The sequence below is a fragment of the Lontra canadensis genome, unplaced genomic scaffold, assembly GCF_010015895.1.
Source record: "Lontra canadensis isolate GAN:19392208 unplaced genomic scaffold, GSC_riverotter_1.0 scaffold110, whole genome shotgun sequence".
NCBI classification, from domain to species: Eukaryota; Metazoa; Chordata; class Mammalia; order Carnivora; family Mustelidae; genus Lontra; species Lontra canadensis.
In genome coordinates this window covers 45118-66451 of record NW_022631104.1, presented here as the reverse complement: position 1 = coordinate 66451, position 21334 = coordinate 45118, and the positions used below count along the sequence as shown (strand labels likewise).

Below are 21334 nucleotides of genomic sequence, written 5' to 3'. Positions count from 1 at the left end.
GAAAACCACTGTATGTTGGATTTTTACAGGGAACTCCCAGCAGTTGGAGCACCGAAGGTGAACCGACCCACCTTCTCCCGCATCCTTGTCCCGGCTCCCCCCTCCCCAGTGGATACATCCCCAAAGCGCATGCTCTGGGGATGACGGCCTTCACACCTGGCATGATGCCTAACAGTTGCAGCTGTGCCATCAGTATCTGACAACTACATAGACCTCTGGACACGAACTTCTCCAACCACCTGCACATGGTCAACTTAATACTATTCAATTACCGAAGGAACCCAATTTCTAGGTTTTCTGATCCCATTCCTTTACCACAAAACCACAGGTCCTTCTTTCTTGACAGTTTTGTCTAACTTCTTTTTTGTAGGTTTTCTGGTGCCCTTTGCTGCTCCTCACAGCCCTGACCATATTTAGTCAACTTGGATTCTGCTTCCTTTATAAAAATTCTCCCCATATATTTGTGAAACTCATTCCTGACCTCATGCCAGTCTCTTCTGAAGGGCATCCAGACTGGTTTTAAATTCCCTTGACTCTTAAGGTGGTTTTTGCAACAGAGGTCTTCCTTTAATTCTGCTGACTTTTCTATTTCTTTCTGTGTGGATACAAACAGAATTTGAGATCATTTCCTGCAAACTTCTCATCTACCTTCAGAATCCAAAGTTACTGCTTCATGGAAGATGACTGAGCAGATTTTAGAATGGTAAGTATATAGTTCTGGGAATTCACACAACTAAATAAAGTACCCCTTTGAAAAGGTGCCCTGCATGAGAGAGCATGATATAAAGGTTAAAAATAAATGCTAGTCTACTAAATTAAGAAATATAATGTGTACAAGTAGAAAAGATTCTCACATGAGTGGTCTGACGAGATGTTGTGTGGAACCAAAACAATGTCATCTGTGTCACAAGAAGAGTTCTTGCTACTAGTACTGGCAGAATCTTTGGACACTTGTAGATGGTTGGGAGGACCCAATGGTGGGGAGGATAAGTTTTCTTCCTGAATATGCTGCATATCTGGAAGGGACTAAAATTAACAACATAAAATTAAAACTGGCCTAGTAATAAAATGCACATCAGAATAGCCATCAGACTAAGGAATACTGACTTCATAAAAGTGGGCATAAAGTTAATTCCATCTTAAAATTTTGGAAAAAAAAATCTCTTTGGAAAATCTTTCCCTTAGAAAAGCACAGTTTAAAGTGTCTTCATATAAAGACTTCTAAAATGTTTTTCCAAAATGATACTTAAAAATATATCATACCACTTATCACGTACACGTCTCCCTCTCCTGAAATTTCTGAGGTGTGTTTTCATCATCCCAACATGCCCAGTTTTGGCTCTTGGCCCAGCAAAGCAGGTACTCAAGAACTATTCACTCGATGACTAAAACACTATGTCCAGGGACTTTAGACTAATAACCTCCTGCACACATTTTAAAAAGTTTTAAACCTCCAGTGAAGAAAACATTATAAACAGGAAAGCAAGAGACCATGTTATGCAAAAAAGTAAATAAATCGATAAGGATAACTACGTTCAAGCCTAGACATTTATGTATGCTCACAGAAAGCAAGATCTGGAAAACCTTACAGGCTGTGGGTACATTCCTTTTGTTCTTCTTCTGTTAGGGGGAGGAGAGGTTTGCAGGAGATAGGACAGGAAGGAAAGGAAAGCATATAAAAGGTATATAAGCAAATAGACAGATGTAAGCAGTTGTATGTCCTGTGGCATTTGCCTGGTTCAAGGACTCAAGTGACACCTCTAATTAAATGTCTTGGTTACACAATGGTTTTCTGAAACAATGAACTTCCTAATTTATTGTGTTAAGTCCTCTATGACCTTGTTTAACCTTCGTTTCTATTTAAGAAAAGGAAAAATACTACACAATGCCCTTTAATCTTAAACCCATGTCCTAAACACCCAATTCAATGCTAGCGCTCCTTCGAATGTCACTGTGCAATGAAATTTGTATCAGATCTCCTATCGTGTGTGTGTGTGTGTATGTGACACACATGACATACAATCCCCTCATCACTTTTTAAAGAGACCTTGTGTGTCTAGGTAATAAAGGGAAGGGACAATGGAAAGACTACCATGGACTAGACACCGCTGGGTGCTGTCCATGTCTTACCTAACCCCAGTCCTGTTCTGAAACCCACGTCATACATGGATCCAAAGAGCTCAGAAGTTTGGGAAATTTGCCTGAGATCACACAGCTAAAAAGTGCTCAAGCTGATTCCAAGCATCTAACGCCACAATTTCTTTCCAGTGGTTTAGGCAGGCCCTTTCTCAAGTTCTTCCAAGCCTTCATCAAACCGTCTGCAGCCACAGCATCTGAGTGGAAGGGATCTTCTCCTTGCTCATCTCTCCACCCCACGCTCTAAGTCCGGTCGCCTCCACCTCCTCAGAGACCTGGACCAGCTCCCTCTGCCCCTGACAGTCTCATCCTCTCCCTCTCCTCTGGTTTTCTTCCCCTCTGTGCATAAACACATTCCATTTTCTCACACCTCAAATGCCTGCAGTCCTTTTAATCACCGTCTTCTCTCACTTCTTTACTTTTTAACGATGTCTCTGGAAATTATCAGTCTTCACTGACTCGAGCTCCTCACCTCCATGTATCGCTCAACCCACCATAACCCGCTTTCTGCCTTCTCCTGTGCAGTCACACGGTCTTCACCAGGCTGGCCAGGCCCCCCCTGCCACGTCGTGTGACCCACGCTCTGCTTCGCCCGCGCTGCAGACCACTCGACGCTCAACCCCTTCGTTCAGTGAACCGGCTTCTCCCCCCACTTCTTTGTTCTGTGGGTGCCTGCTTCTCTTTCGTCCCTTAAAGGAGAGGGATGGTGTGTGGAGTTCCCCAAGGTGCCACTCTGAACCCTCTGCGCCTCACATTTTTAAAAAATTCTGTTCAGTTAGCTGCTGCACCGTACGTAATTAGCGTCTGATGCGGTGTGCAGTGACTCACTGGTTACGTGAACACCCAGTGCGCATCACGGCCCGCACTCCTCACATTTTTATACGCACTGCAGCGACCACTCTCACCCACCAAGTACCCCCTCACTTCCGCGGCCTAGATCTCTCCGGTGAGCACTGGACTAACTCACCACCTTTCTGCTCCAAAGCGTTGCTCCCCGCGCTCCCTGCCCGAGTGACTTCACCATCATCCATCCATTCGTTCTCCTGTTCAAGCAGCTCCAAGCTTGGTGAAATCTACCTTTCTCTTACCTGGACTCCACCTTCCCTGAAGCTCAGGCCCTCATTCTCAGAAAAAGAAAAAAAAAACTAAACAAGAAAGGTGCAACAGTCTGCGGGGTTCTCCGTGCTCTAACGGAGAGACCACTCTACTCTCTACTGCTCTCAAGCCCTGGCTTCCACCCTGCGGTGGCTCACAGCACACCTCCACCTAGAAGCACTCCGACGGCTCCCACAGCCAAATCCCGTCAAGAGACAGCAGTCCCCTGCCTCTCTAGCTGCACCTGCCCCTCCCCATGCCACCAGAGCTCTGCGTCCCCTAGCCTGAACTGCTCCAAGGAGCCTTGTCCACAGAACTTCCAGCAATGATGGAGACGGTCTACATCTGAGCGCCCGGTGTGCTGGCGACCCACTAGCCACAGACGGCTACTGAACACTTGAAATGTGGCCAGCCTAAGGAACAAAATTTTAAATTTCACTTAATTGCAACAAATTTAAGTGGGCCCGGAGGGGCTCCAGGGTTCCTTCAGGGCATCATGCTTCCGGGACTTCATGAATGGGAATTCTTCTGCCTATAATACCATTCTTTTACTAATTCACCTTGCTAGGTCTTTCTTCAAAACTCAGCTCATTGCCCTCCCCTGAGCAGCCTTCCTGAGTTCTTGGTCTGATTTCATGCTCCCCATTCATGTTCCCACAGGCAATAATGAGACACACACATAAGCTTCCAAAGTGGTTGCTTTACCTACCTTGTCCCCACACAACTAAATTAAAAGCTCCTTAACGTAAGGGACCTGGTCGTTTCATTCGTTAGTATCAACCAGAACCTTACACAAACTAGGTGTTTAATAAATGTTATGAAACCAAGAAACATTATCTAAACAGCACTTAACCTATAGCCAATATCGTAACTAAAAGACTGATTTGGATTTTTTTTTCCTTCCAAGATTTCTCTGGAATCAAGTAGCAGCTGGGTATTTGCGTGAGAATGTAAAAAGAGAATGTTGTATGTGCATGCCTGTGAGTATCAACCATCCACATGAGTCTACTCCAGCCATAGGAAGGAAGGGGAGGCATGCATAAAATCATCTTATTTTTGGCAGTTTACATTAAAAGCAAAGCCTATTAAACCATCCCCTTTCTCACTATCTGGAAATTATACAGAAACATTCTGGATTTCCTTTTACTCCTCAGCTTTCCTTTTTCCCTTTTTATTTTCATTTCAAGCTGACTTTTTTTTTTTTTTGCCTTTTTTTTTAAAGTCGGCTCCACGCACAGTGTGGAGCCCCACATGGATCTTGAACTCACGACCCTGAGACCAAGCCCCGGGTTGAGATCAAGAGTTAGACGTTTCATGGACTGAGCCATCCAGGTGCCCAACCATTAGCTTTTAATAAAAGCCTTTTAAAAATGGTTTTCCCACCAAAGTTTCTAGCATCTAAATATGTTTCCTCTCTCCCCCTGGCATGTCCTCACCTCTCTTAGCACTCCATCTCTTGGTCAGCAGCCTGAGCCAAGCTCCGAGCTCTCTCCCCTTCAATGCTGCCCCACCCAACAGAAAACCCCAACTGGCTCTCTCCAGTCAAAGCCATGTCCCAATTCAATGAACCTCCTACTGGACCCCCTCTTTCTCATTCCTTGGTCATCCTACAAATAGGCTCCTCTCTTCTGGCTCTCTCCCACATCTCTCTCATAATTAGATTCTTCCCTGCGGTTCCTTTCTCAAGCATCAACTTCGCTTTTCACATCTCACACGGCATCAAATATAGACTTCATAATAATAGCTACAGTTTATCAAGCGCTCCCAAGGCTGCTGTTCAAGCACAGGTTCACGAAGCCCTCCTTACAGAGGGGGCCGTGGCTCAGCGCTGGAGCTGAGCTGCTCCAGGTGAAGCGTGAGGAGCGGCCCCACCAGCACTGAAGCCAGATGGGGCCTGGCCCCAAATAAAGCCAACTGTCTTTCCATGCCAGTATACTTCCTCCACGTTTCTCCCCAGTCACCGCAATTCCAGTGTCTTCTTATATTCCGGACTGAAGCAGGAATGCACAACACTTTTTTTTTTTACCCTCTTAGCTTTTTTTAAAAAAAAAATTAGGGGAATATAATGTCTTATTAGCCCATCTGCTTTTTCTAACTTGGTTTAAGTCTGGAGGGTTAAGCAAAAAGGGTTTTCTTGCCGGTTTTCAGACTCATCTGTTTGCGATCGGCTGCTTCAGCATCTGCCTTAGCCATGGGCTGTTAGGTTTTCCTTGAAAACAATAGTAACAGCAGTTGCCACTTACTGAGTATTGTGTACCAGACATTATAGTAAAGTGCTTTTGCTCATTTACGCTTAAAATAACCTATGAAATAGGTCAATTACACGCTTTCCCTATGAGAAATAGGCTCAAAGAGATTAAGTCATTTGTCCTGGTTAATGTGGCAAGTAAGGGGTGCAGAGCTTCCAAGTCCCATGTTCTTAAACCTCTGAGGTGAACCCACTAATTACACAATCACTTCCTCTTATGACTGCCCCACCCTCCACTGGCAGAATTTAAGAAATTCACATGTGCCAGGCTAATGTGGAAACAGTCACCAGAGCTGACACAAGAGCACTTGGAACTTCAGCTGATGGGAAAGCCTCAAGGTCACAGCCCACAGCAAGGAGTGGGGTAAGGGTCGGAAGATGGCAGAGTGAAACCCTGGGAGCACTGAGCAGAAATTCTCAGGATCTAGAAGCAGCACTTAGGCTGGAGGGAAGAGAGCCACAGAGAAAATGGCCTGGGAAGCCCAGGGGAGGGAGGCGGCTGGGGTGGAGCAAGTCCTGAAGGGCTGGGCACCGCATTCAGGGAACTGAAGTGCGAGGAATGTGGCTCCGATGTCACTCACTACCACGGGAAATTCTACGTACAATAAGTATCCAAACTGATGCGATGATAGTTGGAGAAAGTAAAGTTACTACCTCCCTGCCTCTGATGGGTACTCTGCAGCTGTCACGCTTTCCAACCCACGTGGCATGAAAAGTCGCGAGTACTATACTCGCTGTTGAGAGGAAAATGGCCCGGGGGGTGACATTTCTTGCTGAAGCTTACACAGCTACCGAGGGCAGAGTGCAAATCTGGGTCCATCTGACTCAACAATAATGTTCTCTGCCCAAAGCTCAGCAGTAGCCCTGGAATGGGCACGTCAAGAGTGTAAGTTCTAGTAAACGCTGCACGTCAGAAGGGAATCCACAATGTATCCCAGGCTCCCTTAGGGACAGAGGCAATAGCACTCACTCTGAAATTATAGTTAATAAAACCAAAACTTACTGGTGGAGAGGCAAAGCGACAGGATGGAGAGCTGCCACAGGAGCTCCCAGAGACGGAGCCAGCACACACGGGCACTGGAACTGGGCAGGCTGGGGGGAGAAACACAGGTGAAGAGAGATGTGCGCTGCAGAGACTTACACAGCTCGTCTAAGAGAAAACCTGTCGAAACGACGACATCGCTGTGCTGACCAGATTCATTTACCTACTTCTTACAGCTCCTGTGGGTAAAACTAAACCTGCAGCAATTACTACAACTATTTCAACTGGGACTTGGGGAAAAAAATGACTGGAATTCAATAAATAAAGCTCAATGAAATCTTGAGAAGCACAATCAAAAATTAATTTGTGACACAAAATACTAATTTTTCCTTAAGTCTGCCTTCACTCTTCAAGTAAAAATGCAAAAAAAAAAGGGTACTCACATTTTTTCACTGGAACTTGTTCAAGTAAAGGATGGCTAAAAAATGCTTCTGTAATGAAAAAGGAGAAGGCAACCCGTAAGCTCAGGTTGAGTAGCAGACAGGGTAATCTTGTTGATGTATTTAACAGTGTCGAGATCATAAATAATTATTAATAACTTCTTTATGGAGCCTCCATCTCCTTCCACTGTAGAAGCCTATGATTTTTATAAATCCTCTATAAAAACTATCAGATTATAAATAAATCTTAATCCACGAACAATTTAAAATAATAATTGTGAGTTTCACAAACACGCGTTACCAACGCGGCAGGCTCCACGAAAGAAGACATGTGCGGGGACCTGTGCTGTCCTCCTGCGGGGGGCGGGGGGCTGTGAGCAGACCCCCCAAAGTGTATATGGAAGCATGGCTGGGGTTAACTGTCCTAGAGGCAATCCAGGCAGCTGATTTATATAATAAATCCCATCCTTCTATCCCAGAAGAGATGTTCCTGCAGTTGGTTTCACATTTTTTTTTTTTAATATGTAAGTCTGATTGAATTTCTTTGGCTATCTACCAAAGATAAAATCTACATAATAAGACTGCTGAGTAAAGGTAAATAAGTCAGTGAGGACATGGCCATTCATTATTTTACTTTACCTTCCATGTGTTTAAACTATTTCATTAATTCTTTAAAAATCCATAAAGCTAATCTCATGTGTCATGACTCTCATGGAGTCCCAGACCTGTATGCTAGTAAATCTCAGAGAGCAGGCAAGAAGGGCGGTGTGACACCAGCATGGGGTTTAAATGACGAGATATGAGATCAGGAAAAGCTTAACTCAGGGTCAGTCTAGCATATCTTCTACTCTGGTGGGCCCTCGGGGTCTTACCGAAAGAAATTGCCAAAAGCCACTCCGTGTAAATATCAGTTACAAGACTTGCTAAGGAATAGAAGTGCAGAGGGTTTTGAAGAAAAATATGAGTTTTCTACCAGAGGTCATTTTTAGAACAAAAATTAATATACATATACATAAATTATAGTTTGACATATAAGATTTTTAATGCTAACTTTTACAATGAACATCATAGGGATGAAACAGAAAAGATATCAAAGAACTGAATGCAAATGCTCTGAAATCACATCCCAAATCCATTGCTACGGCAGGGAAAATATACAAATACTTAATATATAATCTAGTATTTTAAAACTATTATTGATGAGTATGTTGTTTCAGTATTGACCCTTATTTCTCATGGTTACAGAGCAACTCTCAATTTAATTTCTCCCCCTGAAAGATATTTACCAAGTCCACGTGCTGAAATTTAGTTCCAACTTTACAAAGCTTTAAGAAAATACATGTTCAGACTATTTCACCTTGTCCCCTATATGGAAACTTCCAGAGCTATTGTCTACTGAGGACATTTGCTAGGACAACAAACTGAGTGCTTCACATACCAGTTTATTTAATCCTCACAAACTTAACACACAGCATTATCTTCCTTTTATGGACAAGGATAAAGCACATAAAGGCCACGTATCTTCTCCAACATCAAAGCTAGCAAGCTGAGGGACTAGAATTCAAACCCTGGTCTGTCTTATCCAGGAACCTATATGGACTTCCATAACACACATGAACAGACCAAAACTCTGGACTAAGGTTTTGCAAATCTCTATTAATATTACAACTAATTACTATAGGAAAAATCAAACACTTTTTTTTTTCTTTCTAAAAATGTCAAGATCAAGGTTAATTTAAAAAGCATTTTCACTGTACATGTCTTACAGCTTCTCTGGTCTGACATTTAAGTCGTGCTGTTTTTACATATGACTGCTAAGAGTAAGATCGAAAAGAACAATCTTTTGCATGAGATTGATAAAAACAAGTTAACAAACTGCCCCCAAAGAGGAGCTGAGACCCAGACAATTTCAGGGGAAAATGTTCTTTCAAAGCCTTCCAGAACTGGACAATCCCTACAATATTAAACATTCCTAGACCATGTAAAGTTAAAATACTTAGAAATTTTTAGCTTTAGGGGTGCCTGGGTGGCTCAGTGGATTAAAGCCTCTGCCTTCGGCTCAGGTCATGATACCAGGGTCCTGGGATTGAGCCCCACATCGGGCTCTCTGCTCAGCGGGGAGCCTGCTTCCCCCCCTCACTCTGCCTGCCTCTCTGCCTACTTGTGATCTCTCTCTGTCAAATAAATAAATAAAACCTTTAAAAAAAAGAGAAATTTTTAGCTTTAAATGATTGTATTATAAAAAGAAGAAAGGCTCAAGATCAGTGATCTGGCTTTCGCCTTCAGAATGTAAGAATCTGAACTCATGGCTTTGCGGAGCACCCAGAGCCCATTCTCCACCAGCCCTCACACCGCCGTGAAAACCAAACTGCCACGGAGCGGCCCCTGCCTGTCTCCTGAAACCCCATCTTCGAGGCCAGGGACTTTCCACCAGGATTCTGGAGTGTTTCTCCTCCTTTGCGTCCTCCCAGATCTCCGAAATACATCCCCAGCCTAGACCTCTCCTCTGGACTCCAAGTGCCCTTTGGGCATCCACACCCCTCTGTTAAATGCGTGTCTTCAGTTTAACAGATCCAAGCTGAACCCCTGATTTGCCCCAGAGCCTACTCCGGCCACAGAGCCTCAAGCATGTCTGTAACAAACAACTCGATTCCTTCACACACCCAGGCCAGACACCCTGGAGGCATCTTTGAGTCTTCTCTCTCACACCCCACATCCAATTCATCTCTAAATACTACGGTCTCTACCTCCAAAATGATGCAGAATTCAAGGGACTCCCCACCACTTCCATGGCTGTTATTCCAGCCTAAGTCCCTTCATCTCTCACTGGGGTAACTGCTGTAGTCCCCAGATTGGTCCCCGGGCTCCTGTCCTCACCGCCCCGCTCCACAGTCTGTTGGCAACAAGCAACCAGAATGATCCTTTCTAAAACATCGGTCAGATCCTATTATTCCTGAGCTCACACTCTCCCCATCACACTTTGAGCAAAAGCCCACGTCTTTAACTGGTCTTCTAACTGTTCCTCCCGATGACACGGCACTTCCAGCCCTGGGCGTTTGTACTGGCTGCTCATTCCGCCTGGCAAGCTCTCCCCACAGACGTGCACACCGCCCACTGTCTCACTACCCCGCTGTCCATCCATCAAGTCTTTATTCAAAGGCCACTTCCTCAGAAGGGGCTTCATGGAATTTAAACTTTCAATCCCTCCCCCATGGGCATTTCCCTTCCCTCTTCTTTCCCAGAGCACTTAGCACCTTCTTCATGGTGCGTTGATTAAACTTTACCCTTTGTTTGCCTCTCCTGCACGAGAATATGTGCTATGTGATGACAGGGATTTTCTTTATTATTTATTACTCTATCCCCTGTATCTAGAACATCGTGAGCACTCAATAAATATTTACAAAATAAGGGAAGAAAAAAGATGAAGAGAAAGAAAGAAACTGACTTGAATTTTCTCTTGAAAACTCTATAGTATCTTTTTGAAAACAACTTTTTGGGGGATACACAAAAATCAAATTAGAAAGCATACAGAATTTGAAAATATTACTTACCAAAGTCCATTCTATCTTTCTGGTTTCTCTGAAGCAAACCCAAGAGGAGATTAGCCAAGTAAGGTGATGTTTCTCTGGGAATACTGGGGAAAAGGAAGAAAAAGACTCCGAGTGGGGAGTTTATATAGATCAACCACATGACTTTCGCCTTCATGATGGTGAGAATGTATATGCAGACTCACAAACACATCTTAAACCAAGAAGATCATGGTAAAGCCTCATTCCTTACAGAAGAAAAAGAAAACAAAAAACAAAACACTAAGCAACTGCCTTTGAGAAAGGGCATCCATTCGGGAGGTTCCTGCATTGTGCTTATTGATATTATCTGAGTATGTGCAGGCATAAAGCACTTCTGAAGCACAATCAGCCTGGCACTCATATTTGCCAGAACTCTCTATTAGAAGAAGAGCCACCTCCTGTTGTCTGGAAAAGGGCACAGCTCTAATTCGAGTGAGAAATAATACAGCTTCCTAAAATCCACTAAGAAAAAGACAAACCAATAGAAAAATGAGTAATAGGATGGTACAATTCACAGAATAAAAACTACAAAAGGACAAGAGACAAGTGAAAGACCGCAAACTTTATTAGTAAAGAGAACAATGCAAATTAAAGAGCCGATTGGTCCCCTTCTGTTTGTGAGTCACCTGCTGTGATAACATCCCGTGTTGGTGAAACCGTGGGGAAACAAGAACTCTGTCGTGGTGCTGCATTAGCTAATTGGGAGAGCATCCCTTGTGGTCTCCTAATTCCATGTCCAGGAGTCTATCCTAAAGAAATACACAGGAGTGTACCCCAACACACACACACTTCACTAAACACTGTTTGGAGTAACCAAAAAATGAAAACAAGGATCTGATTAATCAAAATATGACACATTTAGCCATGGAACTCTATGAACTGTTTAAAAGAATGAAGTAGTTCTCTATATCCTGACGCTAACTGGTGTCTATGATACACTGTACAGTAAAAATAAGTTGCAGAACAATTTGCCAAGTATGATGTAATTTTTATGAAACATGTACGTGTACATATCTACAGGAGGTACAGAACAGCTCATGTCATCCTGGAGAGCGGGGAAGACCGAGGGAGGGACTGACCTCCTAGTTCACGCACATCTGTTCTGTTTGCGTCTCCCTTCCCCCCAAGAACATGTAAAACTTCTGTAGTTTTTCTTTTCCTTTTAAATATACTTTACATTTTAAAAAAAGAAAAAAAATGGTACAGCACTATCCAGGCACCTATGATGCACCAGTAATTTTCGGATTTCTAGTTAAAATGAATGTTCTCCCATTACTGTCAACTGAAGAAAGATTCAAGACTGGAAACTGGTAACACGAGTTCAAATAATGCTGCATTCACAGACAGTAAAACCCAGCGTAACCAAACATGTACCTTGGCATTAAGCTCCTGTTTTTTTCATAAAACATCCTGAGGTCTTGAGGACTATTGGCCTGTTTAAAAAACAAAACAAAACAAAAACAACAAGGTTTTATTCCCTAGACAATGGGGGCAGAAAGTTCAAATCACGTGATCCATGCTCAAATGCTTGCTATAAAGCACATATTCTGAACCTGAAAGTCCTGGGTTGCAGACGGGGCCACAGATGGGCACTAGGAACTTAAAAACCTCTGGAACTTTGTGCGAATTCTGCCTATCTGGACTTAGGGTATCTTTGCCAAGGTCAGCCTCCCAGAGGAGCCGAAACTTAGGAAGAGTTCAGAACCACTACTCTGGAGGTCACCCAGCCGGCCCAACACCTACATTTTTATTGTGTAAAATCAGGGTATGTTTCTCTTAGGGCTGCCAAGGGCACAAGGAAGGGAAAGAAACAAACAGCTACCTCTCAGTCCCTCCTGGACAGCAGATGCCGCCCTCCCACACAGTAAGAGCTGCAGGATTAGTGGCGTCCCCCACACCTGCCCCTCCGGCTGCCCCTCTGTACCCAATGGGACTGAGAGGGTAAGTGTCTAAACCAGGCGGGGCACTGATTTTACATCCTTTTTTACTCTGTTTACTCTGTTCCAGTTTTCAGGTTCAGAAAAACCTCTCTGTAACCGGGCAGTATGAATTCATCGCGATTAGTTCTAGAGGGCCTCTTTCTGACAGGATGTGAGGGGAGTGGAGAAGAGGGAAGAATAACCCCAAATAATGTCCACCAAAACTAAACCATCAGCCTTCTCTCACCCAGTAGTGCCAGGACCAGGAAGCTGGAGGCGGTTTCCGCTCATCTTCCTAGACCAGGCCTAGCCCTCATGTGGAGTGCAGGGCCTCCCACACCCAGCTAAGCAGGAAGCGTGGAACATCCCTGTTCACACCACTTCCCACCAGGGTGTCAGTCCTGTCCCTGGCTAGTTGTCACCAGCCTGGGAAACATAAAGCAAGCTTTATGCCCAGGCCAACGACAAAGGGAGGGCAGATAATAAAAGGAAAAGCAAAAGATGTTCTGGCTCACTATAGCAGTTTCTGCCTGTAACAAAATCAAAACAAGTCACAAGGGAACCAAAAACACCGTTTTCAAAGTATTCCCTGTTTTCTAAGTCAAAGGCCACTGCAAAATGAGAAGATCCCCAAACTGAGCACAGATATAAAGTCAGGCTACCTGAAAAGGTGGTTTTCCAACTAGGCATTGATATATCACTGTTCCTATGCTCCACAGTTCTGCCGTAGCATCATAATGTTGAGACATAATAACTTCAGGAGCCTGGGGATAAAAACATACCAGACACATGCATGATGTTATTTATCTTACTAATATTGATAAATTAACTGGTAAAGTTCACGCTCCTAACAAATACTAAAATGAGATCACACTACAACACTTCCCTAATCAGGTGATCCTGCTGTGAGCTTAAACCACATTCATACACTGGGATTTACTAGTAAATCTCAAAAACAACATTGCATGAAAAGAAGCAATTTATACAAACAAACATTTCTATGTATTACTATGGGACAGCAATGCAGTAAGAGTATTAAGGTTATAATTAAAATACACACCAGCTACGACACAGAGGTGACTTCTGGGGTAGAAGAGTGGGATATGGGAAGAGGGAAAGATTTAAAGGACTTGGGCTGTTGCTGAAATATTTTACTTCTTTCTTGGGGAAAAAAAAGATCAAGGCACACATGGCAAAATGTTACCTTTGTTAAAAATGGACAATAAGTACACAAGTGTTTGCTGTATTACTCCCTGTTTTTCCGCTCATTTGAAAGCTTTTAAAATAATACACAAACTATGATGAAAATACAGTAAGGACTGTCTTAAAAGCAAAGGCATTTGTCTTCTCTGCTGCTTTGTTACAGCTCTCTTCCCACCTCTTACTGGATGCTCCTTCTTAAAAATGCTAGTAATCTGGACAAACATTAAACAGAAATGTCAAACATGCTCAAAGCCAGGGAAACTTTATTTTCCAGGAGTACCATTTTTAGCTGTCATCCCTGGTAAGCTTCTCACTGACTTAGATCAGAGGAAATCCTTACTGAACATAAGCCCATTTTACATTTAGAACTGAGACAGGCACATGCATTTACTTGGCAGAATTCTGAAGCTCCAGAATTAAGCTACTTCCAGGCCTGATGCTTCCCACTGGTTCGGAATGTCCATAGCCTTCCCTTTTCAGACATGACAACATCCGTACGGAAGGACGAAGACGGAACTACAATTTTTCAGCTTTACCTCTAACACTAACTGACAAATCTTCTATGACCCAGGGATCTTGTCAAGAGAAACAACATGAAAAGATGAGCATGTCCACCCTAAAGATGAGGAAATGCCCAAGAGGGTTTTTGTTGTTGCTGTTGTTGTTTTCCCTAATATCACACACCAAGTACAGCATGACCACACTTCATCAATCTGTATTTTCAATTTAATCTAATGAGGAATTTTTTTTACCACTAATAACTAATTTTTAAAAAAAAACTTAAGCTAAAAGAACTCCATGCTGGGTGTGGAGCCTACTTAAAAAAAAATCAGCTAATGGGTAAAAGTGACCTTTATAGTCCACTATTTTAAAGCAAAAGATGACTTAAAGCATTATCAGTAATACAATCACTGTTAGTAATACAACAGTTTAGGCTACACATAAAATCACACTTGAACTGGAAACCAGCATGATACTTAAAATCCCAGTGCTAATGGCACCACACTATATACACAGGCAAGGACAAAAAAACTCACTCACCATGTACATTGGGGACCCACACAGTGTTGCAGCCATCATGTTACTCTGCAGGCAATGGGCAAACCCAAAATCCGCTAGTCCACAAAATAAAAGGGAGAAAAACAAAAGATACCTTTACTCACACTTCACATAGATCACACCTTCAAGACACAAGAGGGCACAAAGGAACTGTGAGAAATTTGCAGCTTATTGGGTAAGCCTGCCTGCCAAGGAAGAAAATTTCTACCTCAGTTTCAACAAGCTAAGAAGGGGTAGTGATCACCAACTGTACAAGTCCCTACTCTGCCAGTTTCGTACTCAGGGAGCGAGCACCAAGCTTTGTGAGAGAAAACGCTAATTGCAATAAACGATTCATTAATACTGCTCTAAGTATCGGTGCCAGGTGGAGAATTAGAACTTCTTTTTTTCCCTTCTTCAGATCCAGATGTAAAATACATAAAATCAGAAACTTCCTTATTTTTTTTTAAAGATTTTATTTATTTGAGAGAGAGAGAGAAAAAGAGAGAGAGAGAACGAGCTGGGAAAGGGGCAGAGGGAGAGGGAGAAGCAGACTCCTGGCTGAGCAGGAAGCCCAGCGCGGGGCTCCATCCTTGGACCCCAGGATCATGACCCAAGCCAAAGGCAGATGCCCAATCAACTGAGCCACCCAGGTACCTCCGGAAATTTCTTTCCATAGTGGTTTAAAAAAAAAAATTCTAACCACACGAAGAAAAGCTTAAAAAAATACCTAGGATTACAAACTGCTTCAAATAATTGTTAAAAAAAAAAAAAAAGGAAAGAAAAAAAAGAAAGGTTGATCTAAATGTTCTCTTAGATCCCTTGTGTTATAATTCCATGAGCCGTGAAGAGCCCAAGTACTTCAACTGCATCTAGGACGACCATACATCAGCTTCCCGCTGAAGAGAAGCAGAACAGCGTTTGGTGCTGGGAGCTGTGTTTGGAGTTCCCAACATGGGCCCCTCGGTTCTGAGACTAAGGGTAGGCTGCCAGTAAGGTACAAGGCTCCCATATGCAAATGCACCTTGCTGAACTCAATAAAACTTCAAAATTGCATCAACAGAACCCATCATTCCAACAAAGTTGAGCTAAAACTTTCTAAAACTACAGAGTCCCAAGACTGTCCTTTGCATCAAACACTACATGGCCGTTTACCTATTTTGATGCAAATACCCCTGATGGTGGATTTTCTGCAATTCGCATAGGACAGCAAGATGTTCTGGGTTTTGAGATCCCTGTGGATTATTCCTTTGCTGTGCAGAATCCGCATGGCAGCTGCGACCTGATGCAGAAACACCCTAATAGTATCTTCACTGAGAGTTCCTTTAGCTGGTAGAAAAGGAATCGCATAAATATTTAAGCACACAAAATCAAATACCATCTGCATCTCCCATCAACAGAACCAAGTTAAGAACAGAGAGGGAATGAGGAACCGGGAGTCATATTATTTTTTTCCGTTTTACTCTAATAATTTAAGTCTATGAAAAGAGAGCAGACACCTTAAATGTTTCACCCCATCTGTTGTAAAGAGTACTGATTTAATCTGCATCTCTTGTTTCCGCTGGTGTTTTTTTTCCCCCCGATTTTTACCGGCGAAGGTGACCACGTGACTCTAAGCACAACAGGTACTCTGCAAACAGGAGGCCCCTCAGCAAACTAAAATAGAAGTGCCCCTTGTTATCAGCCAACGGTCTGGGATAAACATCCAGATTTCATTCCGGGCATTATGTGAGCACAAATTAAATGCAGGTGGGGTCAATGAATGGAGAGTGGGACCTTTTCCCACCACTTGTAGCTGTGAGGGGTCTGCGCTCCCACAGGGCTCTCCCTCGTCTTTCCTGCTGCAACACTCCTGCCCCACCACAGTATCTCTCATCACTAGGCACCTTTAAGAAGGAACACTTCTACTTGTTTTCAGTACTATAGAGAGATGGTATGGATGTTACTGGAGGGTAGTCATAAGACAGTGGCCACTCCAGTGTGTCTGTGTGTATGCCGGGGCATACATTATGTTAACAGCTCGATCGGGAGTCAGACAGCCTCTCTCCAAATCCCAGCTCCTCCCCCTCCTCACTGCATGACCCTGGATGATGAACCCTCCGGGCCTACTTCCTCATCTAGAAAAGCTGGAAACAGACTAACCACATGGGGTTGTTGTGACAGTCAAACAAGATAGCACCTTTAGCAATGAAGACTTTAGAAAAAGCCTAGCACAGAGTAGCTATTCATATATAGTCAATACACAAAGATAAACTTTTTATTACAATGGATCTAAAAGTCACAAGTGTGATTCCTTGAATCTACATTAGGGATTTAATATCCACGACCCTCCCTACTAAATCCTTTGTGAACATACTTCCGTATGTGAACATACAACTCTAGAATATGCTCTACATAAACTTTCCATAAGCGATTAAGAAGATAAAAACAACGTTATACTTGGAACAAATGAAATGTTAGTTTTAAGATCATTTTAGACATATTATAATGACATTTTATGTCTTCAACATCTTCAAATATGATAAGTCCCCATGGTTTATAAATAGTTTTTTCTGTTTTACTTTTCTTTTTTTAATCCTTTGGGGCTCTTTTCTTGATGTTCACTGAAAAGAAAAAGAAATACAAGTACACTAAAATACATAAAAAGTGGTATCTTCCATATGCCATCCCTTGGAAATAAGCACTGCTAAAAATATGGAGTGTATTCTTCCAGATCTTAGTGGGTGGGTCAAACAGATGATTAGATCTTTAGTTTCGTAATGTTTTACTTAAGTTACTTTGCAAAAATTAGAATGAACAGTTTTCCATTTCATTCATTTACATTTTCATACTAGGGCTACTATAAATGACTGCAGCTGCTCAGAACTTGAATTTTTGCCTCATTACATACAATTGAGTATACTTAAAATTTATTTGCTTCAGAGTCTAAATTCTAGCACTGTTCTTGGGGGAGGGGGATGAGTGACGTAGTTTAAGCTGTTTTTGAACACAAACTATAGTAAATATTCACATAGTTCTATGGACATGGAATGCATACTTCTCAACACAACACCATAAACTCAATTTCCCATGTCAAAAACTTAGTATTTTAAAGGCACGGCCAACATCAAAATTGTTCCAAATAAATGAATTCTTGAGCAAGTTAGCCCAGAGGGAGGAGACTCAGCACAGCTGCCACACTCAATGAATCCTGCCAGAATGCACGGTAGAGTACACCTTGCTAATTAATTTAAAATGCTTTTAACTTACAATCCATAGAATTTGCTTTCTGTCCTTTGAAAATGTGAATGGCATTTTACTTATCAAAGCAAATAAAAGGACTAAATGATCGTGTTGTGTTAGAACAGCATTAGATCGTCCAGACCAGTGCTCTCCAACAGAAATACATGACCCACATATGTAACTTTAAATTTTCTAGTAACCACATTTTAAAAACTAAAAAGAAACGGGTTTAACTAACATATATTTAATCTAATACATCCAAAACAATTTCACTTGTAATCAACATAAAATCCTTAGTGAGATATCACTGTTTTCTTCCTTGAAGTGCTCAAAATCAAATATATTCACATTTGCATGTTGTCTTCGGACTAGCTCCATAGCCCCATGAGGTTGGTGGTTATCTTACTGGATGGTTTAACTCTGGATAATTCCTTGAGGTCTGGATTTCTTTTCTATGTCTTTACAAGTGTTTTCAAACAACAAGGGATTCCATTAAGGACTGTGGCAGAGAAGGACCAGGGAGTGAGCGATTCAAGGACTTGAACAAAACCACAGCAGTCAAGCGCTGTGAAGGGGGCCCTGCTGTAAACCAGCTCATCTGACTCCAACACTCAAGCCCGTGAAGGCCTCACTTGCAGGTCCTCTGTTCTAACACTCCTGCTCTGTAATATCAAATAGGAGTTCAGCATAACACAGGAAACTGCTGCGAAGCTAACCTAAGTCTGCGACACCAGCAGCAGCGCCTGCATCAGCGAGGAGGACTTCTTAGTTACTGAGGGAAACTGATACTCTAATGAGGGCGCCGAACTGATAGGGAGCCACTCAATCTGACCCCAGTGGAAGATGCTTTTACCCGGATCATTGAGACTGGCAAGGAACTCGAGATTCTCTGACTGGGCAGGCAGAAGCAGGGTGTTTTCTAACTTGAACTTCTTTCTGCCAGTGGTCAATGAAAGTGCCTGGCTCACCGCACTCTATCTACTAGAAACTGACATTTTGGGGGGAAAATTATATATAGATATAGATATATATCTATATACGGATCTAGATATAGATCCATAGATATATATGGATATAGATCCATCTATATATATAGATATAGACCTATATATCTATAGATGGATCTAGATATAGATCTATATATATAGGTCTATATCTATATATAGGTCTATATCTATATGGATATATATCAAATAAGGATTAAAAAAAAAGAATCTTGGTTGGAAAAAAACACAAAACTACACATGCAATAAACTCCCAAATTCAAGGTAAGGGGGTAAGGACGGGAGTGGGACTAGGGAAGGACTCAGGCAGAGTTTCCACTATTTATGTTTTTTTTAAATGGGGGGAGGGCTACCAATTTCCTTCCTTCGTTCCTTTCCTTCTTCTCTTCCTTTCCTTCCTCCCTTCAGTCACTCACTCCCTCCTCTCCTTCCGCAACAGTCAAAAACCGAGCTTCCAAACACTGTCTCTGTCCCCAGTGCCTCCCTAAAGCGTGCTGGCTCCGGAGGGATCCTGCCGCTCTTGCTCGGCTACTGTGGAGGGCCCCTAGCGGGCAGGGCCGGTGGGACTGGCCCTGGTAAGCAGGAGCCTCGGAGCATCGGTCCCCTCAGGGAAGGAGAGCGCGGGACCAAGTGGGGTCTCGGCTCCCCTTGGGCCTGCCTCTCGCCCATCAGGACGAACAGGATGCCGGCTCTGCTCCTTCTCCGAGGTGGCACTTGCAGTGCGCAGCTGGCCAGCTGATGTATGCGGACCGCGGGAGCTCTGCTGGCAGTGGACCCTGTGGCGTCCATGGTCGTCGGGGTCCTAGGGTCGCTGCTGTCCCCTATACACCCAGGCCCACCGCCGCCGCCATGGGCTGCAAGGAGCTTGGCGCCCAGGGGCCACCTCCCCCACCACCACACCAAGCAGGCACGGGGGCAACACTCCCAGGGCTCTTCCTATTAATCTCTATGCAGCTTTTGAAAGGCAGTGATGTTTCATATTTCAAAGATTTTTCAAAGCTCACTTTCAGTTGCACTCCCTAATTACTAGGTGAAATTGAACATTTTAATTATGTTCTCGTAAACTGTTCACACCCTTTGTAAGTCTTAGGGTCACCACCAACCGCCATGACCAGTTTAGAGGTTGAGATATTTTTTTGCATATTTCCCTTGCATTTTAAGGGATCAACAGCTGGCCTCATATAACACAATTTTGAAACATACTTGTGGGAGACAGACACATTTTGATCTGAATGCCTTATATCCATCCTGCCTATACACATTCTGGATACAGAATTTCAAGCACCATCTAGTACTAAAATCTTACCTCTGCCACGAAAAATTTCAATGTTACTTTTAACTAATCCTTTGTAACTTTTTAATTTACAAGAAAGATTCACATTGATAAACACATTCTTAGATATATTTTTTGCATTGTGATTTTTTTTTTTAATTTTGAAAGAAATGAAAGGGACTAAAGGTTCACAGCTGGCAACCCAGGAGAGTCTCTTGAAGATGAGAACCATCTGGTCTTTTTCTCTCTTGGGGAGAGGACCCATCTCTCCAACAGTAACAGAGAGAGGGAAGCACTTATCCGCAAGTTTAGGAATAAAACCACAATAAACAACAGTTGGTCAGCAAAGCAATCACACTTAAACAAATACACAAATATTTATTGAACATTTCTGTACAAGTGCAGAAGACAGGGTCGGCATTATTTCGGAAGTAACTCTGAGGATTCAACAGACCACAGCACTATCTTTATTGAACACTGACAGACAAAAATTACCTTGCAAATAATCTGCCAGGTCTCCACCATTGCAGTACTGATACATAAAAGAAAAGATAATTACAATAAGGAAACCGATTCAAGATTAATTCAAATCATGATCAGCTAATTTTAATTAAAAATAGTTTCTATATAATGTAAATCTAACCTGAAAAATCAAGAATTATAGTATCAAGATTTTTAATTATATATTCCTTATAAAGTAGAATCTAAGTCACTAAATGGACTTTATTAATTCAAAATTTCAAATAACAATCTACTGTCCACTTTAAAGTACATATTAACCAGAAGCAATTTGAAGTAAATTAAACAGCACATATACTACCTACCTCCATCACCAGAAAGACAGAGTTGGGTAATTCCTGAAAAGTAAACATTAAATAGAACTTAGAGAAAGAATGAAGCACAAATTAAAAAAAAGAAAAATAACGGCAGCATTTTAATAAAATACTATACTTATTAATTATTAAACAAGTAAAATAAAATCACAAAATCTATTAGTAAGTGAAATTTAAAATCCCAACACAATAATTTAAGCATCCCAACTTCAAAGCCAAGCCAAGTTTTGATGACACTAATATACTCATTTTGTTCAATTCTGTTTATGGAAAGAACTAAAGAAAGATTCATTGTTCGGTCATAACTATGGTAAATTTGTGGGGGGCAGGAAGGAGTCTCTGCTCCTCAGAAAAGCACTTCCACTTTGGAAA

At 42.4% G+C, this 21334-nt stretch overlaps 1 protein-coding gene and 1 long non-coding RNA gene across 2 annotated transcripts; both read right to left on the bottom strand.

The window, feature by feature from the left end:
- Nucleotides 1-459: 459 nt before the first annotated feature.
- LOC116856497 (serine/threonine-protein kinase ULK2-like) lies at nt 460-15307 on the bottom strand. Its single transcript, XM_032839923.1, has 9 exons — nt 15280-15307; nt 14634-14707; nt 13052-13153; nt 11845-11903; nt 10453-10535; nt 6905-6952; nt 6483-6571; nt 855-1026; nt 460-595 (listed from the first exon to the last, which is right to left on the bottom strand). Coding segments are annotated over exons 1-9 (657 nt in total). The 3' UTR covers nt 460-593.
- A 567-nt stretch (nt 15308-15874) lies between these two features.
- Nucleotides 15875-21006, bottom strand: LOC116856516. Its single transcript, XR_004380586.1, has 3 exons — nt 20954-21006; nt 20625-20661; nt 15875-15959 (listed from the first exon to the last, which is right to left on the bottom strand). It is a non-coding gene; the product is annotated as an uncharacterized LOC116856516 (long non-coding RNA).
- Nucleotides 21007-21334: the final 328 nt, after the last annotated feature.